This window comes from Diuraphis noxia, unplaced genomic scaffold (genome assembly GCF_037042655.1).
Source record: "Diuraphis noxia isolate RWA-SAM2 unplaced genomic scaffold, SU_Dnox_SAM2 contig0001, whole genome shotgun sequence".
NCBI lineage: Eukaryota > Metazoa > Arthropoda > Insecta > Hemiptera > Aphididae > Diuraphis > Diuraphis noxia.
The window spans coordinates 83,441,419-83,465,523 of NW_028301711.1; the positions used below are offsets into that span (position 1 = coordinate 83,441,419).

At 26.4% G+C, this 24,105-nt stretch overlaps 1 protein-coding gene across 2 annotated transcripts in view; it reads left to right on the top strand.

The window, feature by feature from the left end:
* The first annotated feature begins 3,150 nt into the window (after positions 1-3,150).
* Hdc (histidine decarboxylase) overlaps positions 3,151-24,105 on the top strand; it is a 65,880-nt gene continuing 44,925 nt past the window's right edge. Inside the window, exons 1-3 of one of the 2 annotated variants that reach the window (XM_089216416.1) lie at positions 3,195-3,270; positions 15,695-15,758; positions 15,834-16,270. In XM_089216416.1, coding sequence (XP_089072542.1) covers positions 16,189-16,270 — 82 coding nt within the window. In that variant the 5' untranslated portion in view covers positions 3,195-3,270; positions 15,695-15,758; positions 15,834-16,188. Of the gene's footprint in view, positions 3,271-15,694; positions 15,759-15,833; positions 16,271-24,105 lie in introns of both variants that reach the window. The other variant, XM_015516913.2, reaches the window with a different exon arrangement.

The following is a 24,105-nucleotide window of genomic DNA, read 5'->3' on the forward strand; positions in this document are numbered from 1 at the left end:
TCAACTATTAACAAATATTCTACGTATACATAAAAATGACAGATTGCAGAAATAAATTACCGAATTGGCACTTCAATCAAGATTTTTAATAAATATTTTTTTACAACACTACCGCCAATGTACCGTATGATGACGATCAAATTGCCATCATTTCAAGTTGGAAATTCATAGAATAGAAAAGTTTCCATGTGTATCTAAAATTAAACATTTGTATACAAGATTCCACTTTTAAAAAAGCTAACCAGAAAATCAAATTCATTTTTTCCGAGTATTTAAAGTCAGACATTCACTCATGAATCAACAAATTCTCATACAACAGGGGTTTTTTTTGTCATTAAAAAACTAGGTACTAACTAGATATTAACTGTAGGGATTAATAGTTGAAATTAATTAATAATAAAAAAAGCGGGTAAGTCGTGTATGTCGCTCTGCTGTACAGTAGGTTAGGTGGGTTACTGTAATGGATGGAATTAAATTTGAATCCAATGATATTATATCATTGTATACAAAAAACGATTCTGAGCGATAACGGTTTATCTGTCTAGGATATATTATAGATTATTAAAAATTTTCAAATCTTAGATTTAAAAAGAAAAATTTTTATGAATTTCTAGTTTGAAATAATTTGCGAATTTTCGTGATTCTTACATATGTTGTCAAAATTCAAACTTTGAATGCTTAAAAAAAAAATTGTGACTATGTATTCCTTTTATTTTGCAACTGCTATTGTAAAAATATGTTAGGAGCCTTGTATTAAATTTTCAAATCTTAGATATAAAAAGAAAATTTTTTATGAATATCTAGCTTAAAATAATTTCTGTATTTTCGTGATTTTTACATAATATGTTGTAAAAATTCAAACTTTGAATGCTTATAAAAAAAATTGTGACTATGTATTTCTTTTATTTTTCAACTTCTATTGTAAAAATATATTAGGAGCCTTGTATTAAATTTTCAAATCTTAGATATAAAAAGAAAATTTTTTATGAATTTCTAGCTTAAAATAATTTCTGTATTTTCGTGATTTTTACATAATATGTTGTCAAAACTCAAACTTTGAATGCTTGAAAAAAAATCTGTGACTATTTATTCCTTTTATTTTGCAACTGCTATTGTAAAAATATGTTAGGAGCCTTGTATTAAATTTTCAAATCTTAGAATTAAAAAGGAAAACTTTTATGAATTTCTATCTAAGATAATTTGAACATTGCCGTAATTTTTACGTATTTAGTCAAAATTTGAATTTTAAATGCTTATAAAAAAAAAAATGTGACTCTATATTTCTTTTATTTTTCAATTGCTATTGTAAAAATATATAATGAGCCTTGTATTAAATTTTCAAATCTTAGATATAAAAGGAAAATTTTTTATGAATTTCTAGCATAAAATAATTTACGAATTTTCGTGATTTTTACATAATATGTTGTAAAAATTCAAACTTTAAATCGTGCCTACGAATTTTTAATATTTTTTAACTTCTATTGTTACAATGTGTTAGAAGCCTTGTATTAAATTTTCAAGCTTTTCTACCGAACAAATAAATTTTAATCGATATTTATAGAAAAAAAAACTAAAAAAGTTGAAAAATTAAAATGTCAGTAAACAGCTCAAAACATTTTGAAAATTTTATCAAATATATAAAACGCCTATATAAACATTCAGTCAAAATTTCAAGTATCTGCGGTAATTTGTTTTAGAGTTACACTAAAATAAGGAAATCGCTAAAAGTGAAAATCCAATGTTGTCAAAATTTAAATTTCAAATGCTCATAAAAATTTAATTTGAATTTCCGGTGGAATTTTTATTTGTGATAAAGATTGAAAAACTTGTAAGGAATCTTGTATTAAATCTTAGATTTAAAAAGAAAATTTTTTATGAATTTCTAGCTTAAAATAATTTGTGAATTTTCGTGATTTTTACGTATTTTGTCGAAATTCAAACTTTGAATGCCTATAAAAAAAAACTGTGACTATGAATTTCTCTTATTTTTCAACTGCTATTGTAACAATATGTTAAGAGCTTTGTATTAAATTTTCAAGCTTTTCTGCCTAACAAATAAATTTTTATCGATATTAATTTAAAAAAAACTAATAATGATCGAAAATTTGAAATGCCTATGAATAGTTCAACTTAAGTCGAAATTTTTTGAAAATTGCATGGTGGATAGAATATACTTATATAAAGAAAATTGCATGTATCTATGGTCATTTGTTTTAAAGTTACATCAAAAACCAAAATCGATTTTGTCAAAAAATGAGTGTGCGTAAAATTTCCCGTTTTTCCCTTAATTTTTAGTTTGTTTTTCTCAATTATTTAGAAAAGTATTGTGAATTTTTTACTTTTGACCCCCCAAAGTACCAACTAGATTCACTTTCTGATCGAACGAGGTACTGAATTCAAAAATCGAAGCATTTTTACTGCCCCAAAACGTGATGACAGACACAAAAAAAAAAAAAAAAAAAAAACACACACAACATGGTAAAATCAATATATTCATCGCTCCGCTCAGAATCTAAAATAAAATATTGCTTGAAATTTTCTTCAAATGTTTATTTTATCACTTCTATGCATGATTTAATTTTCAAAATATTTTGATTCGTTGTAAGTTGCTTATAGACATCTATAATTTTAAATTTTATAATTTATGAATATTAATAATATTTTATTCTCTGCGTCAAAAACGTTGAAAATGTAATACAAAGATCTTTATAAGTTATTATTCCTGTAACCAAAAAGCAATTGATAAACACTAAATATATCCATCAGCAAGATTTTTTTGTATTATTGATGTTCAAATGTTGACAAGAATTATCAAAATTTTCAAATTATATTGGAAGTAGTCGAAAATAAGAATATAGCTAAGAATTAAAATTTTAAAGAAAAAATGTAAACAATTATTTTTTAAAGAAATTATAAATTCAAATTTAGATGAAATTACAATTAAAACCAAGAATAATGATTGTAGTTGTTTTTTAGTAGCTTAAAAATATTATTCACGGATGCTTGAAACTTTTAAAGTATATTTTTTATATTTTATACACGGTGTATATTATTATAAAATGATCAAGTTGAAACTCAATACTGGTAGATACACTCCTACAAGCGAGCTATACACCAACAAGAGCGCTAATAAAAAGTCATGCGCCAAACTTTCGACAGTGAGCACCACTATTATAGCTGGCGGACAGTAGTTTTGGACATTCTTCTTCAACGTGTGCTCAAAAGAAGTCTTGTCGGTATAAGAATACATCGTCTTACAGCGTCTCAGAGGTAATTATTATAATAATTTTAAATTAATACATTTTATTATAACCTTCAACACATTTACGGTGGTCTTTCATTGTTCAAGCGATTATAACCGTCCGTAGATTTTTATTATATGTTTTTTTTTTTTTTATATAATATCATAAATATGGCTGGAAATGAAATGCCCCAAAAACTAATATAATGCCCTAAAAATTCAAAATAACAACAAGTCCTGAACACAAAAAATATTTATTATTTAATTTTTAAAAACGTTTTGTAGGACACTCACTTTTAAGTTGTCTACGTGAACTATTAATGCAAAGAAAAAACTATTCTCATTTAGTTTTTCAATGTAACTCATTATCTTAATTTTTACAACGTACGGATCCATTAAAAAAAATTACAATCAATAATAGTCGATTAGGTAAAAACCTTGTTAGCAAGTTATAAATTGTATTTTTAAAGTAATAATATTTAAATAAAATTCAAAAAATTAACTTAAAATTGAAAGTTGTGAGCCTATGTAAAATAAAATCTTAATTCAAAATGAAATAAAATAAAAATATATATTCTATGAATGAGCTTCGCATATTTTAAGCTTTGGAAAACAATGCAAAGTACATCGAAAGCTCAATCTTAACGTAATCTTAATCTTAACAGCTATGATTTTCAGCATGTTTATAAAATCGAGAGTAGGTACCCATAAACGCCTATAGTTTTTTTATTACATTTATTAAATATTTATAGGATTTTAATGATGACTGAAAAAGTAATGTGATAAACGAGCTGGTAAACATTGTATGCAATTATGTATATTATTCTCCGTGATTAAAGTAAATTAAATATCTATTGGTTATTAAACGATTTTTTTTATCTTGTACATATAAATTTAAGATATAAGTCATATAAGTCATATAAGATTTATATTTTTTTTCAAATACTGCATCTCAACATTTAAACAAAGTTGAAAATATGGATAGAGTCCACGTATAAACAAAATATAAATATAAAATTATGTTATACACCATATTATTTACCTTTCAAACATTTTTTTTTAAGAATATTCTTTGTTTCATAGGTAGCTAATTACGATTGCTTAAATTATTGTTACTTACACTTGTACCTAATATTCATATCATTTTTGAGTTATGAAAAAATTGAAATTATTAAATTATTAAAATAAAATACCTAAATATATTATTGTATTCCGATCAAATGACTTTCAAAAGTAAAAAGTGATTTGGAGTTTATTGAAATGTAATGAACAACTCTTATTAGTTATTTCTATGTTTTTTTTTTTAACATAATAGAGTTCCAAGGATTTTATGAAAATTTATTTTACCGAAGAATAATAAAAGTCCCTGTATAGCGTATATCCGTATAGGTGACGACGGTAATTGCGACTTATGATAAGAAATCATACAGTTTCTCATTACATTACCTATATTAGTATGTACTGTATTGTATTATATGGCTTGAATTTCGTCCACCCTCTTCCAAATATCTCTTGTATCGGATATCGTTAATATTATTAGTTTATGATAATATAGCTGATTAGTTCTTGTAAAAAACGTTAATTTTTTAGTATCTATTATCGATTTCCGAATGAAACTTTTTTTAAACTGATAATATGAATTTAAAATGGAAATAACAATAAAAATATCACAATATTAGTATCTTCATCAATATTATCGTTTCTTCAAAGATGATATTTTGATAGATTATTTTATTTGTGATCTCGAAGCCTAAATTATGCGAATAAAAATATCCTTGAGTGGCCATAATAAAAGGCTAAATATCACATTTCTTATTTCTCCAGAAACCGTCATGGTTATACATTTAAAATAATTAATTAATTTCCGAGCAGTGAAATAAAATGTATTTAAATGGAAACTTAAATTTCATATGAAATCTAATGTTGAAGGTATTGTAGTCTGAACCGGAGGAAATTTCTATGATAACTCAACACATGCATTTGCACTCATTATACTTTTGGAAAAGTCAAACACTTACACTACTTACTTTTGAGTGTGTAAATTATTTTTTTACATAATTAGATAAAATACAATTATGAATAAAAATAAAAATATTTAGTAAAAGTGTGTTAAATCATTGATTTGAAAAATTATAATGGGCGGTGAAGGTCTACCATATAATTAAAATGTTACATATTTTACGTTTCTTCGGATAGGTATTAGTGATATTCAAGATATTCAACATCACTAATAATTAACAATGTATTAATAAATAATGTAGATAATTCATATAGGAAAATATAATATATAGTAAATGTAACTTAATTCTAGAATACACTTAATTGTATATTATATTGGCAACCTTAGCTTCCTCTAGATTAAAATACTCAATACCTTATTTATTTTTTACTTATTAATTTATTATTAATGCCCTATTTTTTCACTGGTTATTATTTTTTTTTTTTTGATAAATGTTTGCACATCATTTAATGAAAATAGATTTCAATTTTCAAGGTTTTTAAATAATATTGTTAATAAAACAAATGATTATAATCTTCAATTATTATTCTATTACAATGGTACGATTTTTAACATTTTATACTACACTGTCATAAATAAAATATTATGGAAAATATTATTTTTTAATAAAAAAAAATAAAATTACAAAAATGAATTAATGGATTAATAAATGACATTTATAACCTATCTATACAAACACAGAATATACATGTCCACATAGCTCAAGGCAACAAATATTTTTATATGTTTGATAAAATAATTATGTCGATATTCAAAGTTCTAGTCAGATTCTTAGATACATAATATATATATTCATGAATTTATTCTTATGTAAACTAATGTGCACTGATGTTATTGATAGCCTAACCCCGAATGACGTGAAAACGAATCGCGCGTATGTTTACCCACTATTTTTGTTGTATTTTTGTTTTAAGATAACTTAGTATGTAGGTACATGCACAAATAGTATTTTAGTTTGTAAAAATACAATAACATAATTGAAAATCATGTGTCTAGGAACACAATTATAATATACAAGTTATACTACACAACATCATCTACACTCACTTGAAATACTTATTGGGTATTATTAAGTAAAAGTCTCAAATAATAATAAAAACAATGACCGTAACACTGTAGAGGGATATTATGTAAATAAATGTATAGGTATAAATATATATTTTATTTTTATTTTTTAAGAATTTCGTTTATGTAAATGGATATATTACGTATATTTATGAAAGTTTACTACCTATTGATTTTATATATCAAATTACACGTTAAGTTTTATGGTTTCAAAGTTATGTTATTTACGTACGACTTGTATGTATCTATAACAATTTCACTGGTTTCGTTTAGTCAAGGTATAAAATAAATAGAAAACATTTAATTCTGTGATTACTACACGTCATATACATATTATATATTATAATTTGTTGACTAATTAATTAGCTTTAAAACATAAAAAAAAAATTATTTGATAAAACAGTTTAAAAACCATTGATTTATGGTTTTTAGCTATATCATTTAGGTAATTTTGTAATGCATTGCTTCTTTCTTTATCTTTATTTCGGTATATACCTACCTAATATCTGATCAATCATTATAATTATTAACTAAATATATAATTGATATACCAACGTACTATTTTAACTATAGGTACTCAATATTATGTGTGATGTATCTATGAGACGTAGTAATATAATGTACAAAAATTACTATCGTATGTAAACAAAAAACAATGTAAACTTATTGTTACAAACAAATATTATGTATTTATATTCAATGTATAAAAGAATAAACTTGAAAAAATAATAAATAATATAATTATATGATTACATATGACCAGATTGCGTTATAAATGGGTACTTACCATGCGAAAAATGCGCATCATTATACTTTCGTTAAATACGAGTTGTACATAGTTGTCAGTAATACACATAAACCAACCAATATTTAACATTCAATACACACATATATAGTTACTTAATTATTAATGAAAATTAAAGCAGATTAATGAATAATATTATTTTTCAATTTTCAATTATTATGGACTCCTATAACAAAAATAACATTTTTTTATTAAAATTGTGCATATTATTATATTATATTTTCGATATTTTTAAATTTATATAAAAACAACTTAAGAGTATGATCTTATTATATGGCGTATTCAAGCTTTTTAACTGAGAAACAAATTTAAAATGCCTTTAAAACAGTAATTAAAAATTAATCTATTTACATGATATTTAAAAAAAATTAACAATAGGTAATAATAGTATTTCATTTTTCGTTCATGTCAAAACATGATTATTCTAAAAATTAGCTATTTTACATACAATTCATAGAATAAAGCAATTTGCTTTGTAATATTGCCTATTTAAGATAATGTTTATATTCAGTTATTTATAAATTATAACTAATAAATATTAATAACAATCTTAAAAATAATAATTTTAAAAAAGTCTATGAAAAATACACGTAATATTATTATTTATACATAATTGTCTTAATTTGAATAATCTAATCAGTAATCAAAATGAGTAAAATAGGGAAAGAGGTTTATAATATTATCAAAAAACGTATGTAAATACAAAGAAAAAATTATACTGCTGTGAAAAAATAAAATATCCATCAATATCACAATGATAACAATTTCTATCATTCCGCTCAAGATCAAATTGCACATAGGTATTTTATATAAATCGAAACATTAAATTAAATTTTATACCTTCTATATTTTCATTAATACACTCTTATATTTTAAGCTAAGTTACCTAATAGTTTACATTTTTATAAAAACTTAATAACTTATTACGTTTAGTTAAAAAGTTGAATGGTCTTTCTTTCTTTTTTTTTTTTAATTGCGATAAATACATCGTCAAATTTATAATAAGCAATAAGTAATAACGAGTACCTATTTAATAAGAGTCAAATAATAATATAATGTCTACAGTATGTCTTAATACTAGAAGATTAGATACATATATTTCATACTCTTGTGCAAACGTGTAGTCATTTAATCTCTTTCATACAATTGAATCGTTTTCGAGTAAATTGTATCCATCTTAATACGGAATAACACACAAAACATTTTAGTTAGCAAAATAGTAACAGTAATAAATATCTAATTTTTCATGATTCTAATATCATAATATAATAAGTATACTGTATACACAATATGCATATAAAAAATTATAAGATAATAAAAATATATAATTCATGTAAGTAATAAGTAGGTTTAGTCTTGTTTAGATAAATAGATAAATAACGTTTTATTGAACTACGTAATTTACAAAACGTAAACAAATGACAAACGTAAAATATATTCTGTGACACATTAACTAGGATATCACTATATTAGTTATATCTTAAATATAAAATAAATTTACATGCAAATATCAGATACGTATAAATGTAGGTATAATACGCGTAATGTTAACAGAAAATTAAGGTAAACAAATCTTTATACACAGACACCTCAGAAAGATGTCTGATAAATAACAATCATAAAAAGTAATTGAGTGTTATTTGTCACTATATAGCTTTTTATATGTATTTTTATTAGAATTTATCGAACAAGGTACCAGGTGATGTCGGCACTTAACAAATTACAAATACTTATCTTAAACTAATCGTATAAGTGTTTTCATCAAACATTACATCGTTTGTTTCTTAAAACACAAAAATTTATCACCAAGTACATTTTTGCTGTATTATCAAGATAGTTAAAATTATGTAATTACTGAATTAAATTGGTTGTCAAATAAATAAAGAAATAAACTTAATTGCTTTACAACGATTTAGCAGCAGAAAATCATACAACCCTAAATAAGAGGAATGCATTTAAGTAGATGTATTTATTATTTATCAAATTATATTTGACTGTTCACTGTTTATTTGTGAATATTTATTAACTTAAATTGAGACTTCCTTTCTTATACAATATGTAATTGTCAATAATAATTAACAATTAGTATTACGTTTATGATTATACAATAATGTATTATGTATTATATTTATGACTTCATCAGAGAGAAGCAGAATGCTAGATACTTAAAAATTAGGTACTAGTACTATGTAGTAGATATGAGTATTTACCTATAGAGTCTATGATATTCAATACTAATAATGTCTACAATACTAGATATTCGATAGTCCCTCATGTTATTTTTTAAATTAAAACAAAAAGGCCAACCATTTCGATAATGTTTATTTTTTAGTATACATGTGGCTATAAATGCGTTTTATGTAAACAATCAAAATAAAACCATAATCATTAATATTTAATTATTATAATACCTATATTTATATCAGGGATAACATTATAATTGTGATTAACTTTGAGCCAATACCATCTCAGTAAATAGGTTCGTATTTTTATAGAAAATAGCAGTGGCGGCGCGTGAACAATTTTATAGGGTAGACAACAAGACAAACAAAGATATGGTGTTATATAAAATTTATTTAAAAATTAGATTATCATAAAAAAAGTAAATTACATAAAATAATTATATTTGAATATAATTTAAATCAATTCGCCGATTTTGTTTTGTTGCGAACACATGTTTATAAATGTTGGATCTTTTGATAATTCACCTAACATTTTTTTTCTATAGCTAAAGTGGACAAAGATGAAAGCCTATCATTTGTCATTGAATTTCTTAAAAAGGATTTGATACGTTTTATAGTACTCATGGATCTTTCACCTGAGGCAGTTGTTGCAGGAATAGGTAGTTAATACTAATTGAATAAGTTTCGTGACTTCTTGATATACTTCTTGAAGCTCATCTAAAATAATATTTATAATTATAATTTATTTGAAAAATTAGTAGAAATGTTTAAGAAATGTTATAGGTTCTTACTTTTAAATATATAATCAATAAATTCCAAAGGAGCGAAATATTTCAATGGATCTGCATATATTATGTAAAGCTCATTTTTTAGACGATCTTTATCAAAAATATCTGGATAGTATTTAAAAAGTTGTCTTAATTTTTCTTCTGGAAAATGAACTTTATATGATGCAAACATTTTTTCATTTATTATTTCAACAAACTCTAGTTTTTCAAAATCTTTAAATCTAATATTTATTTGAACAATTAATGAATCAATAATTTCAAACGTAAGTCGACGTAAAGTAACTTGTTCCTCATTTGTATAATTTAATTCTGTGTTTAATTCAACGGAACATTTTATGATATCGTGTATTGAAGTTTCATTTCTTAAATCTTTTAACCGCGAAGTAAGACTTTTAATTTCGTTAACACAATATTTAATATCAGTAGTTGATTTGTTTTGTAGAATACAAAATGTGCGATCAGTAAATATAAATATTTTACTAAAAAGTACCAATAATTGAACAAATTTTCGATTATTCATAATACTCAATATACCAGATGCAGTACAAACAGAAGTAGAATCCCAGCCAGGGTCATCAACTACATGAGATACGGCATTTTTTAGTTCATTGAAATGAGTTTTTATAGTTAAAGCAGCTCTTGAATGATAATTCCAACGTGTATTGCATTGGTTTGGTAATTTAAATCCTTGCTCTCTTAATAAGACACTTCTTTTAGAAGATCTACTAAAAAATGTGTGGAACATAGTGAGGTTTGCTATGAATAATTTAACATCTTTTATTGTTTTTGCGCCATGAAGAAGAACTAAATTCAATTGATGAGCGTAACAATGTATAAAAATAGCCATTGGATAAATATTTTGTATAATTGACTGCACCCCATTTTTTTTCACCATCCATAACAGAAGCACCATCATATGTTTGACACACAACTTTTTGACCAATATTCCACTTAGAAAGTTCATTTAGAATTACTTCGGATAAGCCGGCTGCAGTCTTATTTTTGGAAACATCAAAAAATCCTATAAATCTTTCTTCGATTTTATTGTCAATAATATAACGAAAAATTAAACTCATTTGAGATTGGCATGATACATCCGTATAGTTTCATCGGCTTGTATTGATATAAAATTTGTAATTTGCATTTCTTTTAAAATATGAGAATTTAATACCGTAGTTACGCAATGGATCAAGTAATTTTGTATGTCGTGTGAAGTTCCTTTAAAAACAGAATTTGTCAAAAAGTGTTCTCTTATAAATTGCTCTTCTTTAGAAAGTAAATCTAAAATTTCACAATAATTTCGTTTATTTAAAGAACCTTCATTCTCGCGATGTCCGCGGAATGCCAATTCTTGTTTCCCTAAAAAACAAACTACATCGATTAAACGAGCTAATATCTTTCTGTTTATGTCCACTTGTTTATTATGATTAATTGCAGTTAACCGACGACCCTCAGATATTGAGTGTTCAATCCTATTTTTACCCAGAATATGAAAACTTTTTTTGTTAGTTAGGTGTGTTTTTGAAATTTGGTGTTTTTCAGCTTTGCGAACTAAGTTTTTAATATTAGGAATACCATTTATACTCCACTCATCCTCTCCTCTGAACAAGATACATATGTAACAGTATCATTTCTTTCTTTCAATGCTTCCCGCTAACCAGTTAAATTTTGAATACCAAGACGATTGAAATTTTCTTAAAGTTTTTGCTTCTTTATATTCTATTGATAAATGTGGCGTTGGGCTCTTACCTTTTAAATTGTATTTTTCTTCATACGAAAAAGAACCAAGACCTTTATTTAAAATAATATCTGACATATTAAGTTTTAAATGTATATCACTCCATTAAGAAAAAATTATTAACATTAAACATGTGCTATTAACCACAGTCGGAATGTAATTAAATTATTAAAATATTACGTTGAGACATGTCTCTTCCATACATATAATTTTGGTAATATCACACTACGTCCCCCGTTTACCTTGTCATACGCCCGTCATCAATAGTGAGACACAATTCAATATGTCTCGTCCGATTTGACGGCGACAACGGAGCGATTACGGTATAGATAAGATATAAATAAAATTTTACTATATATATTTAATCATACTCGCTACTCACACAGACACTTTAGAGACGAATCAGTGTTAATAACATTTTATTTATAAAATTATGAAGAAATAAAATACATATATAGTAGGTATCATATTATAATAAACAACTAATTTTTAAAATTAAATTGTTTGATATTTTTGGGTAGACAATGTCTCATTGTCTACCCTAACGCGCTGCCACTGGAAAATAGCATTAGATTAATCAAACTTTTTTATAATTTAATTGAGTGAATAAAATCTAATATTATAAATTAACATTATTTTGAAAAGTATTGTGAATTTTTAATTTTGACCTCTAAGTCTAACTATTCTATTTAAAATTTTACCAAGTACAAAATATATCCAGTTTGGTAATTGAAACCATTTTCAAATTTGAATATAATAACATTTTTTTACTAAACGTGAGAATAAAAAAATCAGTATCGCTCTGCTGACTGTTGTACAGTAGTTTACAAGTAGTTTACTGCAATGGTTATTATTAGATTTAAATCCAATGATATATTATAATTGTATATGAAAAACGATTCTGAGCGGAGAAGTTTTGTCAGTCTATGTCTCTATGATACTTTACAATTGTATACTATATTAATTATGTTGCTATTATTTAAAAAAAGCGGGAAAGTGGTATCGCTCTGCTGTACATTAGGGGTGGACCTCTGACTAGGGTAGGTTAGATTTGAATGCAATGATAGGAATCATTGTATACGAAAAACGATTCTGAACGGAGATGATTTGTCAGTCTAGGATATATTATATTTAAATATTGTCATATATTAAATATATTATATTCTATTTTGAAACAAATATTGTGACTATGAATTTATTTTATTTTTCAACAGCTATTGTAACAATATGTTAAGAGCCTTTTATTAAATTTTCAAGATTTTCTACCCAAAACTACATTTTTATCGATTTTCATTTAAAAAAAACTAATAATGATTGAAAATTGCTTATACATATGAATAGTTCAACTTAAGTTAAACATTTTTAAAAATTTCATGGTGGATAGAATATACTTATATAAACATTCGGTGAATATTTCATGTATCAATGATCATTTGTTTTGTAGTTACATCAAAAATCAAAATCGATTTTGTCGAAAACTGATTGTACGGAAAATGTCCTGTTTTTCCCTTAATTTTTAGTTTGTTTTTCCCGATTATTTAGAAAAATATTAAGAATTTTTTACTTTTGATCCCCCAAAGTATCAACTAGATTCACTTTCTGTTTTAACAAGGTACTGAAGTTAAATGTCGAAACATTTTTACTGCCCCAAAACTTAATGACAATCAAAAAAAAAAAATATATATGGTTTTAACGAATTTTTGTCAATATTTGAACTTCGACAGGTGTTTTCGACAGATTTCGTAGAATCCTCGCCGTAGAATTGTTGCAATACAAATGTTTATAAAAATGTAATTTGACTTTCCGGTAGACATTTGTATTTGATAAAAGTAAACCAACTCATGAAGAATCATGTATTGAATTTTGAAATTAAAAAGATTTTAAATATATTATCAAGTAAAGAAAATGACGGTATAAACACATTCTGTGAAAATGTCATGTGTCTATGGTAATTTGTTTTAGAGTTATATCTAAAATAGATTTTGAGTAAAAATTTCCGTTTTTTTCCTTAATTTTTTGTTTGTTTTCCCGGTGTTTTGGAAATTTCAAAATATTGACCTCTTCAATGCACCAACTAGATTCACTTTCCAGCCGGAAAAGCTACTAAGTTGAAAATCTAAGCATTAGTTCCACAACTTATCGTATACACTCACAAAAAAAATTGATAATATTAAAAATTGAAAAAAACAAAATGAAAACAAACATCATTGTAAAATAAATACATTCATCGCTAATGTATATGCTTAGAATCTAATTTAAATGTTGTTTATTAATCATTGTAAAATCAATATATTATTTGGATAGTAGCACTCAAAATTTAAAACTTTATACCTATTTAATTCTATTCATAGCATGTCATTAACTGCAGTAATAAAATGCAACTTTTCTGGTTTGAAAGTGAATCTAGTTGATCAAAGTTTAAAATCTCTGTAATTTTCAAAAGGAAAAACAAAAAACGAGAATGCAAAATCGGTTATTGATAAAATCAATTTTAGATTTTGGTGTAACTCTAAAACAAATTACCTTAGATACATGACATTTTCACCGAAGGTTTCTATACTTGATAACATTTTCAAAATATATCAAATATTTTAAAAATATTAATATACATTTGAAAATTACAATTTTTTTCATTTAATTTTCTATTAAGGTCAATAAAAATTTATCCGTGGGGTAAAACAGCTTCAAAATTTAATACAAGGCTCCTAATATATTGTTACAATGGTAATTAAAAAATACTAAAATACATAGTCACAATTTTTTAATAAGCATTTAAAGTTCGAATTTTTACAGAATACGTAAAAATCACGAGCATTTTAAATTTATTTTGAGTTAAAGTTCATAAAATTTATCTTTTTAAAACTAAGATTTGAAAATTCAATACAAGATTCTTTATAAATTTGTCTACTTTTATCTAATAAAAAATGTCTACCGGAAAGTCAAATTAAATGTTCATGAGCATTTGAATTACAACATAGGATATTTGCTTGAATTCTCTTGAACCAATATCCTTATTTTGTTGTTATTCAAAAACTAATAACTTTAGAAACGTGAAATTTTTAGCATATGTTTATTTTATCAATTCCTATTCTTGATAACATTTTAAAAATATTTTGATTCTTTTTAAGTTATTTACAAACATTTGAAATTTCCGTTATTTTAGTTTTTTTTTCCATAAATGTCAATTAAATTGTATTCATTGGGACAAAAAACTCGGAAATTTCATAAAAGGTTCTCCATTAGATGATATAATAGTCGTTGGAAAATATTAAAAATACATATACCTATGCACGTTTTTATTTTTATAACCGTTTAAAATTCAAATTTCGATAAAATTTACAAATTATTTATTTGTTGAAAATTTTTAAAATGTTCATGTAGCTGAGGATTACAAATTTAAAGTAAGGTTTCTCATAAGTAGTTAATTCTATACAAACGCAGTTTTTATACTAGTTATTTTAAGTTCGAGTTTGGATAAAATTACATATTAAATAACCAAGAATAACAAATTTAGCTATATTGTTGTAATTTAAAATAAACTACCTAAACTGTATAGGTAGTATATTATATTCTTATTTTAATAGTTAATGCCATTAATGAGTTATATTCATACTTTATAGTATATTTTACGAGATATTATATATATTATGAATGTCTCAGTGAGCCGAGTACATAATGAATACAATTTTAATAATGTACACGGGTTTATGGTTTTCATTAGTACAACTTAAAAACAAAAACATGAAAGTATTAAGCAACTTGTAAGCAACTTACCTAAACTATCCATAAATTTTTTTGAAAAGAAATCTGTGATTTTCTGACTGGCTCTTTTATTAGAATTATTTTTTTTGCAGTTAAAGTATTAAACATTAAGAGAGAATAATAAATTGGCTAATGAGTAACTGGTGTTAAAATCAGGTGACGAAATTACGTTATTGACCCTAATTTTGTTTTTGTTTGCTTATCAGTCATCATATTCTATAAATTACTTAGGCCGGGTTCACATTGGCGAGCGACGGGCAACAGCGACGAGCGATGAGCAACAAGGAATTTCCTAAAATATATTTAATACATAGTTCCAAAGGGAAGTGTTTATAATGGTCTAAAGCGATGGGCGACGGCGACCGGCGATGCTCGAGCGACGCACTTAATATTAATCATGTTTAATATTTGTCATCATTTTCAGAGCGATATGCACTTTATTTTCATATGCAACGTGAAACCGTTCAATTGTTGTAACTTATTTTTTTCATTTAACTTTACAATTATACAATGAGTCAGTATAAATTTACTTCTGCGCAAAGGGAAAGTCTCATTTCCGAAGTTCGGTTGAGACCAATTTTGTGGGATGATCGACTACAAGATTATAAAAACGCAGAAAAAAACAAAAAAAATATGGGCTGAAGTGGGTTCAATTTGTGGTTTGACAGGTAAGTAACTAGTTATAGTAGTTAGCAATACATTTCTGCTAAGTATTTTATAAAATCTAGAGATATAATTTAATATTATATAATATTATATATAGATATATAAATTATAGACATAGGCGTGCGCAGACTTTTGGTTCCGGAGGTGCACACTAAACATTAGGGCCCACAATAATTTTGAAAATAATTATAGATACAGACAAATGATTTAAAGATATTAAATGCAATAAAAATATTTTTTTTTATTATTATTCGTTCTAAAACAAATTACATAAAACATAACAATACATAAATATATAGAGATATACAATCTTTAATCTTATGATAATCGACGTTTAAAAGGTATATCATTTTTGAATTCGTCAATAATTTCATTAAAATCTAATTTACATGCTAGTTCTTGTTCTGTGAATATTAGTAGTAATGATTCTAGTCTATCTTGGCACAAAGTACATCTGAGTTTATTTTTTACAATGCTTAATTTGGAAAATACCCTTTCACATATGCAACTTGTTACTGGTATTATGGTAAACATTTTTAATACTAAATACATATTGTTAAAAATGTCTAACCGTCCACTCTCTTTTAACCAATCTAACCACACATAAATAGATTCACTGGATGTACCAATTGGTACATCAGGCATATGTTTGAGAATTTTAATTTCAGTTTCCAGTTCATCGATTGATATATTGAATAATTTAGATAAAATATTTGAAAAACTGTTATTTAATTCTAACTTTAATAAATTTCCCACAGCACTAATAAGTCTGTTATTGGGTGTACTAGAATGTTCACAAATTGAATCAATCAGGATTAAATTGAGACAATGTGCATAACAGTGAACATAAAGAATTTTATTATTTTTTTCCTTGCACTTCGCTTGAACACCTCCTACATGACCTGACATTGATGATGCACCATCAAAACAAACTGCCAAAACAGATGACCAATCTTTATTGATCATCCCTAACACCATGTTAATAGAATCAAAAATAGACTGTCCTGTAACTGTAGTCATTTTTTTTAGAGCAGCAAATGTTTCAACCGGTCTATTTAACTCCTCATTAAAATAGCGCACAACAACAGACAATTGCTCAGAGTGGCCAACATCGCTTGTTTCGTCTGCCATCAATGATATAAAAGAGTTATCAAAATTAGATTTAATTTTTTTTATCATAACATATATACATATATATACATATATACATAACCTATGATGAAATTAGGTCATTTTGAATGCGATTACTCAAATACTGTGCATTTTTTGGGCCATTTAATAAATGTGTTTTTAAAACATCATCATACCTAGCTAACAAATCTACTATTTCTCTAAATAAGCCTTTCTGGTTACTTGAAAAACTCTCGTCATGTCCTCGAAACGGTTTACCAGCTTTACCAAGAAGAAGCACAATATCAATAAGTCGTCTCATGATATTTCTATTTTTAACACTCTCTTCTTCATTTGTTTTTAACACTACTCTTTGTGCAGAATTTAATTTACAATCAATTGATTTTGAATTAATAAAATTTTGGCATGAAGTGGTAGCATTTTGATGAACTTTTGATAGCTGATGTTTTTTTAAACGCTCATAACCACGGTACCAAGACTTAAAACCACTTACGGCAAAACAAGAATCTACATGACTACCATTATAATCATTTCCATTAAAACATCTACAATAAAAGCAAAAGGCAGCATCTATACTAGGACTATACTCTAACCACTTATAACTATTATACCAATTTTTGTTGAATGATCGTTGTTTATTTTTATTTATTATCTGAGGAAATTCGTTCAGTAATGGTTGAAACGGACCTTGTTTAAGGATTCTAGCGATGGCTTGGAAGAGGAAAAACAGAATCATTTATATCACATGTATTTATAACTGTAATAAAATATTTATATTAAAACAGATAAAAAAATCTATTACTAATTCAGTAATACCTGAAGACTTTTCAGGTGAGCCTCTAAACATTTCATTATTATCTTTATTGGATATTACTAACTCTTCATGTACAATATCGTCAGTATCGATGATATTATGTCCATATTTTATAGAACAGGCTAAAAACAAATAATATTAAGAATTTAAACTATAAAATAAAATATGAAAAATATAGGTACCTGGAGACTTTTCAGATGAATATATGAACTTATCATTATCCTCAAGTTCAAGTAGTACAGTATTGATGATATTTTCAATGAACGACTCATCTGGCTCTTTTTTGATGAAAAAACTAAGTTTTTTTGTTTTGAATCATTGTCAACTTTCATTAACTTTAATTTTTCGTTGGCTTTGCTCTTTTGGTATCCGTTTTTTATTGTTTTAGAACTCATTTTAAATTATAATTTATAAGTAAAGCTTCATTAAAGTTAAAACTAAGTGCCTAATTTAGGTAACACAAACAATACAAATACAACACTCATTACTCAAGACTCAACAATACAACCAAACGTTAAAATATCGGCACTGAAAATGTATAGTAAGAATTGATTATTGAGAATATACTGTGAACAATGAATACTGCCGACAGTGCCGACTGCCCACAAGCATAAACGCAAACCGTTGTATGTAATTTTGTCATTGGATGTTAAAAATAGACTATCGTGTATTGACGTTAAAATATCATAACAGCCTGTAAACCAACATGATGCTAGATCCATTTTTACCCGTATTCGGAAAACGTTTACTATCACAGTGACACATTGGCGGGGTACGGTACGTGGGGTCGGCTTGTTTACCACGCCACATATTTATGTACCCCGTTATCAGTAGATCACTTAACTAACAATAGTAATAATATTAGGTATTATATATATATATATATATATATATATATATATATTATTATAAAACACACGATTTTGTTCGATAAAAGTATAGAACTTCTTATCTTTTCGAAGAAATAAAACCACTACTGTTTTATAATAATTGGATTTTTCAAGATTTAAAATGTACACTTAATTAATAATCAGGGCTCTTGTCGTTTTTGGTGAAGGGTCCGGGGATGCCTGTGCGCACGCCTATGATTATAGATAGCTAAAAGCTAGTATTTTTTGTTATTCGAATACATAACCTATACGGCTATACTCCACATACGTACATCCAACATTTATCTTTTATGAATATGTAATTAATATTTTTACTTTCTGGTTTTAGAATATTATTTTTGCATTACTAAAAATACAAATTTGAACACGAATATACATGAAAACAAAATTATAATTATAACTTGTAAGTTGTAATACGAGTTATAAAGTACAAAACTATAAAATATAAATACAAGTTAAGAACATAAAACTAAATAGTTATTTTTATCGGGGACCTAAAATAAAAATTAGTACAACAATACCTATTTATTTTTAAAGTAATAATATTATATTGACTTATATAGTATAATAAAGATAAAAAAACTGATAATTTAAACTGTAGACAAATGTATTGTTAATATTAAAATATTAAATTATCAAAAATGAAATGATGTATCCTTAAATATTAATTAAAATATAAAATTAGACAAGTATAAACTAATTTTCATTGGCTAATAATAAATATGCGTATATAATTATTTAAATATTTTATTTTGTTTTATTTATTAAGGTATATTAATGTCCAATAAAAAAATTTGTGAATCTTTCTCTCACTTCTTTCGCTCGTTGTGAATAATTTGGGTTTCTTCCTTCAAAATGATTTTCTATCCCGTTTTGCTGACTTCCTTGATTTTGGGTTACGTGGTAATAGTCAATATCATTATCCCCATCTTTTGTCCTTATCAAATTATGTAAAATACAAATACATTTTATTATTACTGCAGCTCTCTTTGAATCAACCTCAATATCTTTTCCTAGAATTCTCCATTTTGCTCTCATTATTCCAAATACGCATTCTATGCATTTTCTGGCTGCCGATAATCTAATATTAAAATTTTCTTTAATTGGATTCAAATTACGACTGGGATAAGGTCTTAATAAATAAGATTTTAATGGATAAGCTTCATCTCCAATAAACACAAATGGTGCTTTAATGTTTTTTCCTGGTAGATTTTGGTTCGGTGGTATATTTAAACTATTTAATTCCAAATGTTTAAATAACGATGAAGCGGCAAATATCCCATCATCGCTTTGTACCGGAATTAGCAGGACATTTAATTTGACAATGTTTGCCATCAATAGAGCCCAAACAATTCGGAAAATTCCACCGTTTGTAATAATCAGTTGCTATTTTTTTTCAATGTTCTTCTGTGGGGACTGGCATGAACTCTTCAACCAACTCTTCCCAAATGACTTTGCACGTTTCATGAACTATCCCAGACACTGTTGTTACTCCCATTCTCATAGTTACTGCCATATTTCTAAATGATAGACCAGTTGATAAATACCTAAAAATATCAACGAGTATATTACTTATAAATAGGGCTAGGAAGTGGTTACATTTGCTGTAACTTCAAAATTAAAAACTGAAAGAACATGAAATTTTCACCAAATGTTTCTATTAGAAGCTCAAATATTTTCAAAATACTTTGAAAGTGATACCATCTATAGATATTTGATATTCAGTGCAAATAATAAAATATGAAAATATTTTTTAGTAAAATATTTATATTTATAAAAATTGTAAGAAAAAAATAAGATTTTTCTATTATAAACGTATACGCATATTTAATACCTATTAAATGCATTAAGTTCCAAGTCTTATACTTATAAATTATATACAGGGTGTCACAAAGAGATCTGATATTCTGACAAATGAAATAACTTTTGTTCTAATCAATATTTTTTAAAAATTTCTTTTAAATATAATCCATAGACACTTGCGCTACATTTTTAGAATACATTTTTTATTTTTTAGTTTTTAATACTGAAAATAAAAAACTTAAAAATTGATAAAAAAATGTTTTCGAAATATTCATATAGCCAATTTGTAAATTTGATTTTTAGAAAAATTTATATGGTAAAAACACTTATTTAAGTTAAACGGATGATTTTTTTTAAATTTTTTAAATATCAATATTTTTGTTAAGTAAATTACGATATAGTTTATGTTAGAAACATTTTAATTTCAAATAATATAAAGTTTTTTAAAAATATTTTATAAGAAAATTTTTAAATAGGTGCATGTTAAAATATAATTATTTTTTTTTATTGCATTTTTTTTTAATAATATGTGATGTATAAACTATAAATTACTATAATTAACTATAATTTACTTAACGAAAATAATATTGATATTTAAAAAATTGTAAAAAATCAGCCATTTGACTTAAATAAGTGTTTTTACCATATAAATTTTTCTAAAAATCAGATTTACAAATTGGCTATATTGAATATTTCGAAAAAAATTTTTATCAATTTTTAAGTTTTTTATTTTCAGCATTAAAAAATAAAAAATAAAAATTTTTCTAAAATTAAAAGAAATTTTTTTTAAATATTGATTACAACAAAAGTTATTTCATTTGTCAGATCTCTGTGGGACACTCTGTATAGTCCGGATCTATTTCTATAAACAAATTTGAATATTTTTTTTATTATAATATTTTTACTACTTAATAAATTTTTACCAAGTTTTTTTGTAAAAATAATAATAGGTGAAATGGCCAAGTCTAAATGGAAAAATAGTAAAGATACTTTTAGAAGGGGATTGCAGAAAGAACCGAAAAATCGTTCCGGGGCCAAATGCGATGACAACTTCGAATGGAAATCGAAGTGGCCCTTTTTCAAAATGATGCTATTCTGCAGAGAATTGCCAACTTCTACATCGGGAAATCTACCAGATCTAGAAAATGATTTGTAAAATGGCATACATCAAAATACAAGTTGGGTCGACGATACTGATGTTGAAGTTGATGTGAACTCGGAACACGCTGAATACTCTGAAAGATCACCAGCTACCTTGGACAATGAACATTTAGCTAATAATATTTTGAAACAGAAAATGAAAAAATCTCATAAAATCGACGAATCGAATATACACTCGTTTTTGGCTTTGGAACAAAAAAAAATTCAAATTTTGGAAAATGCACAAAAAAATGAAAATCAGTTGATCAATGATCCAGACTACCATTTTCTGATAAGTTTACTTTCGTATTTTAAGGATTTGAAGGCTCTGGAAAAATTAGATTTAATGCATAATATTCAAAGCATAGTAATTGACGCACATCGTCGAAAACTTATGTTTTCTAATTCAGTTCAAAGTACAATTTTTACGAATAATATACCAGTTGAAAGTCAAAATTATCTTCCACCTATGACATTGACTTCTCAAGAAAGACCACATCATATGAGTAATGACTACCATATTTCTATGCCTTTGATAACACAAGGAAATCAATACAAAAGTTATAATATTCAAACTTCTACATTATCAAGCTCACAAGACATGTAACGTGAAAATGAAGACTTCCAACTGAATTCCAACAATATTCAACGCTACTAATTTTGAACTTATTTTATATTATTATAATAATAATAATTATTATTATTAAGTATTTCCTGACCATAAGTTCTGGTTTTGATTTTATTTAGTTTATTTAAAACATTTTATGATGTTCAGTTTTATGTACAAGTATTATATAACCTAATTTTACCTATTCTTAAATGATTAATTGAGTTTGTTTTTTAATTAAAAGGTTAAATAATATAAAATATAGTGTTTATTATTTACTTTCAGAGCCGGTTTGAGTAAACTGTTTTTGGTGCACTGTACCACCAATATACAGGGTGGGGCAAATCAAACAGTGCAGTTTTGTTAGGTTGGTACTTCACGTGTGGTGGGGATATTACGATTATGGTGGTTTCATTTCGTCGGGCAGTCCATGCCGTTTTTAGTCATTACCATGGTTTGGTCTGGTGAACATCGTGGCTTTGCCGTCCGCACGTTTTTTGAAAATGGCCGATCGTTCGTCGCAACTCAGCGAGCGTTCCGGCTGCAGTTTAACCTTGCGCGTCATGATCCCGTCCCTCACCGTAATGTTATCGCGAATTGGGTGCGTACATTTGAAGAAACTGGATCTACACTAAGACTTAGAGGTTCAGGAAGACCCAAAACGGCAAGAACACCCGAAAATTTGATAAGAGTGAGTGAAGCTATTGTGCAGTCGCCTACGCGTTCTGCCCGGAAACATTCCATTGCATTGGGCATTTCTAATCGGTCAGTAAGGAGGATTTTGCACCAAGATTTATTCTTCCACCCCTACAAAATTATGATTGTCCAAGAGTTGAGTCCACTCGACTATGAAAATCGCATGAATTGCTCACAAGAAATGTTGAACCGGATCCATGCGAGGTCAACATTTTTCAGTAGTGACGAGGCTCACTTTCATCTCAGTGGGGCGTTGAATAAGCAAAATTTTCGCTATTGGGCAGAAAATAATCCACGGCAAATTCATGAGAGACCTCTTCACTCTCCAAAAGTGACCGTGTGGTGTGCGATTTCAAAATTTGGTGTGATTGGGCCTTATTTTTTTGAGGAGAATGGACAAACCGTAACTGTCAACGCTGAACGTTACGTTTCCATGTTGGACAATTTTTTTGAACCTCAATTGGAAGAGTTAATGGAAGAAACAAATATGGGGGACATCTGGTTCCAACAGGACGGGGCTACAGCGCATACTGCTCGAGTTTCAATGACGAAGCTGCGACAGATGTTCCCTACACATCTCGTCTCTCTGAGGGGTGATTTGAGATGGCCTGCGCGCTCACCAGACTTGAGCATTTGTGATTTTTTCTTGTGGGGCTACCTGAAGGAAAAGGTTTTTAAACATCGTCCTCACACCTTGGAAGAACTCAAAGACCGAATTAGGGAGGAAATTGGCGCTATACCGGTCGAAATGTGTCA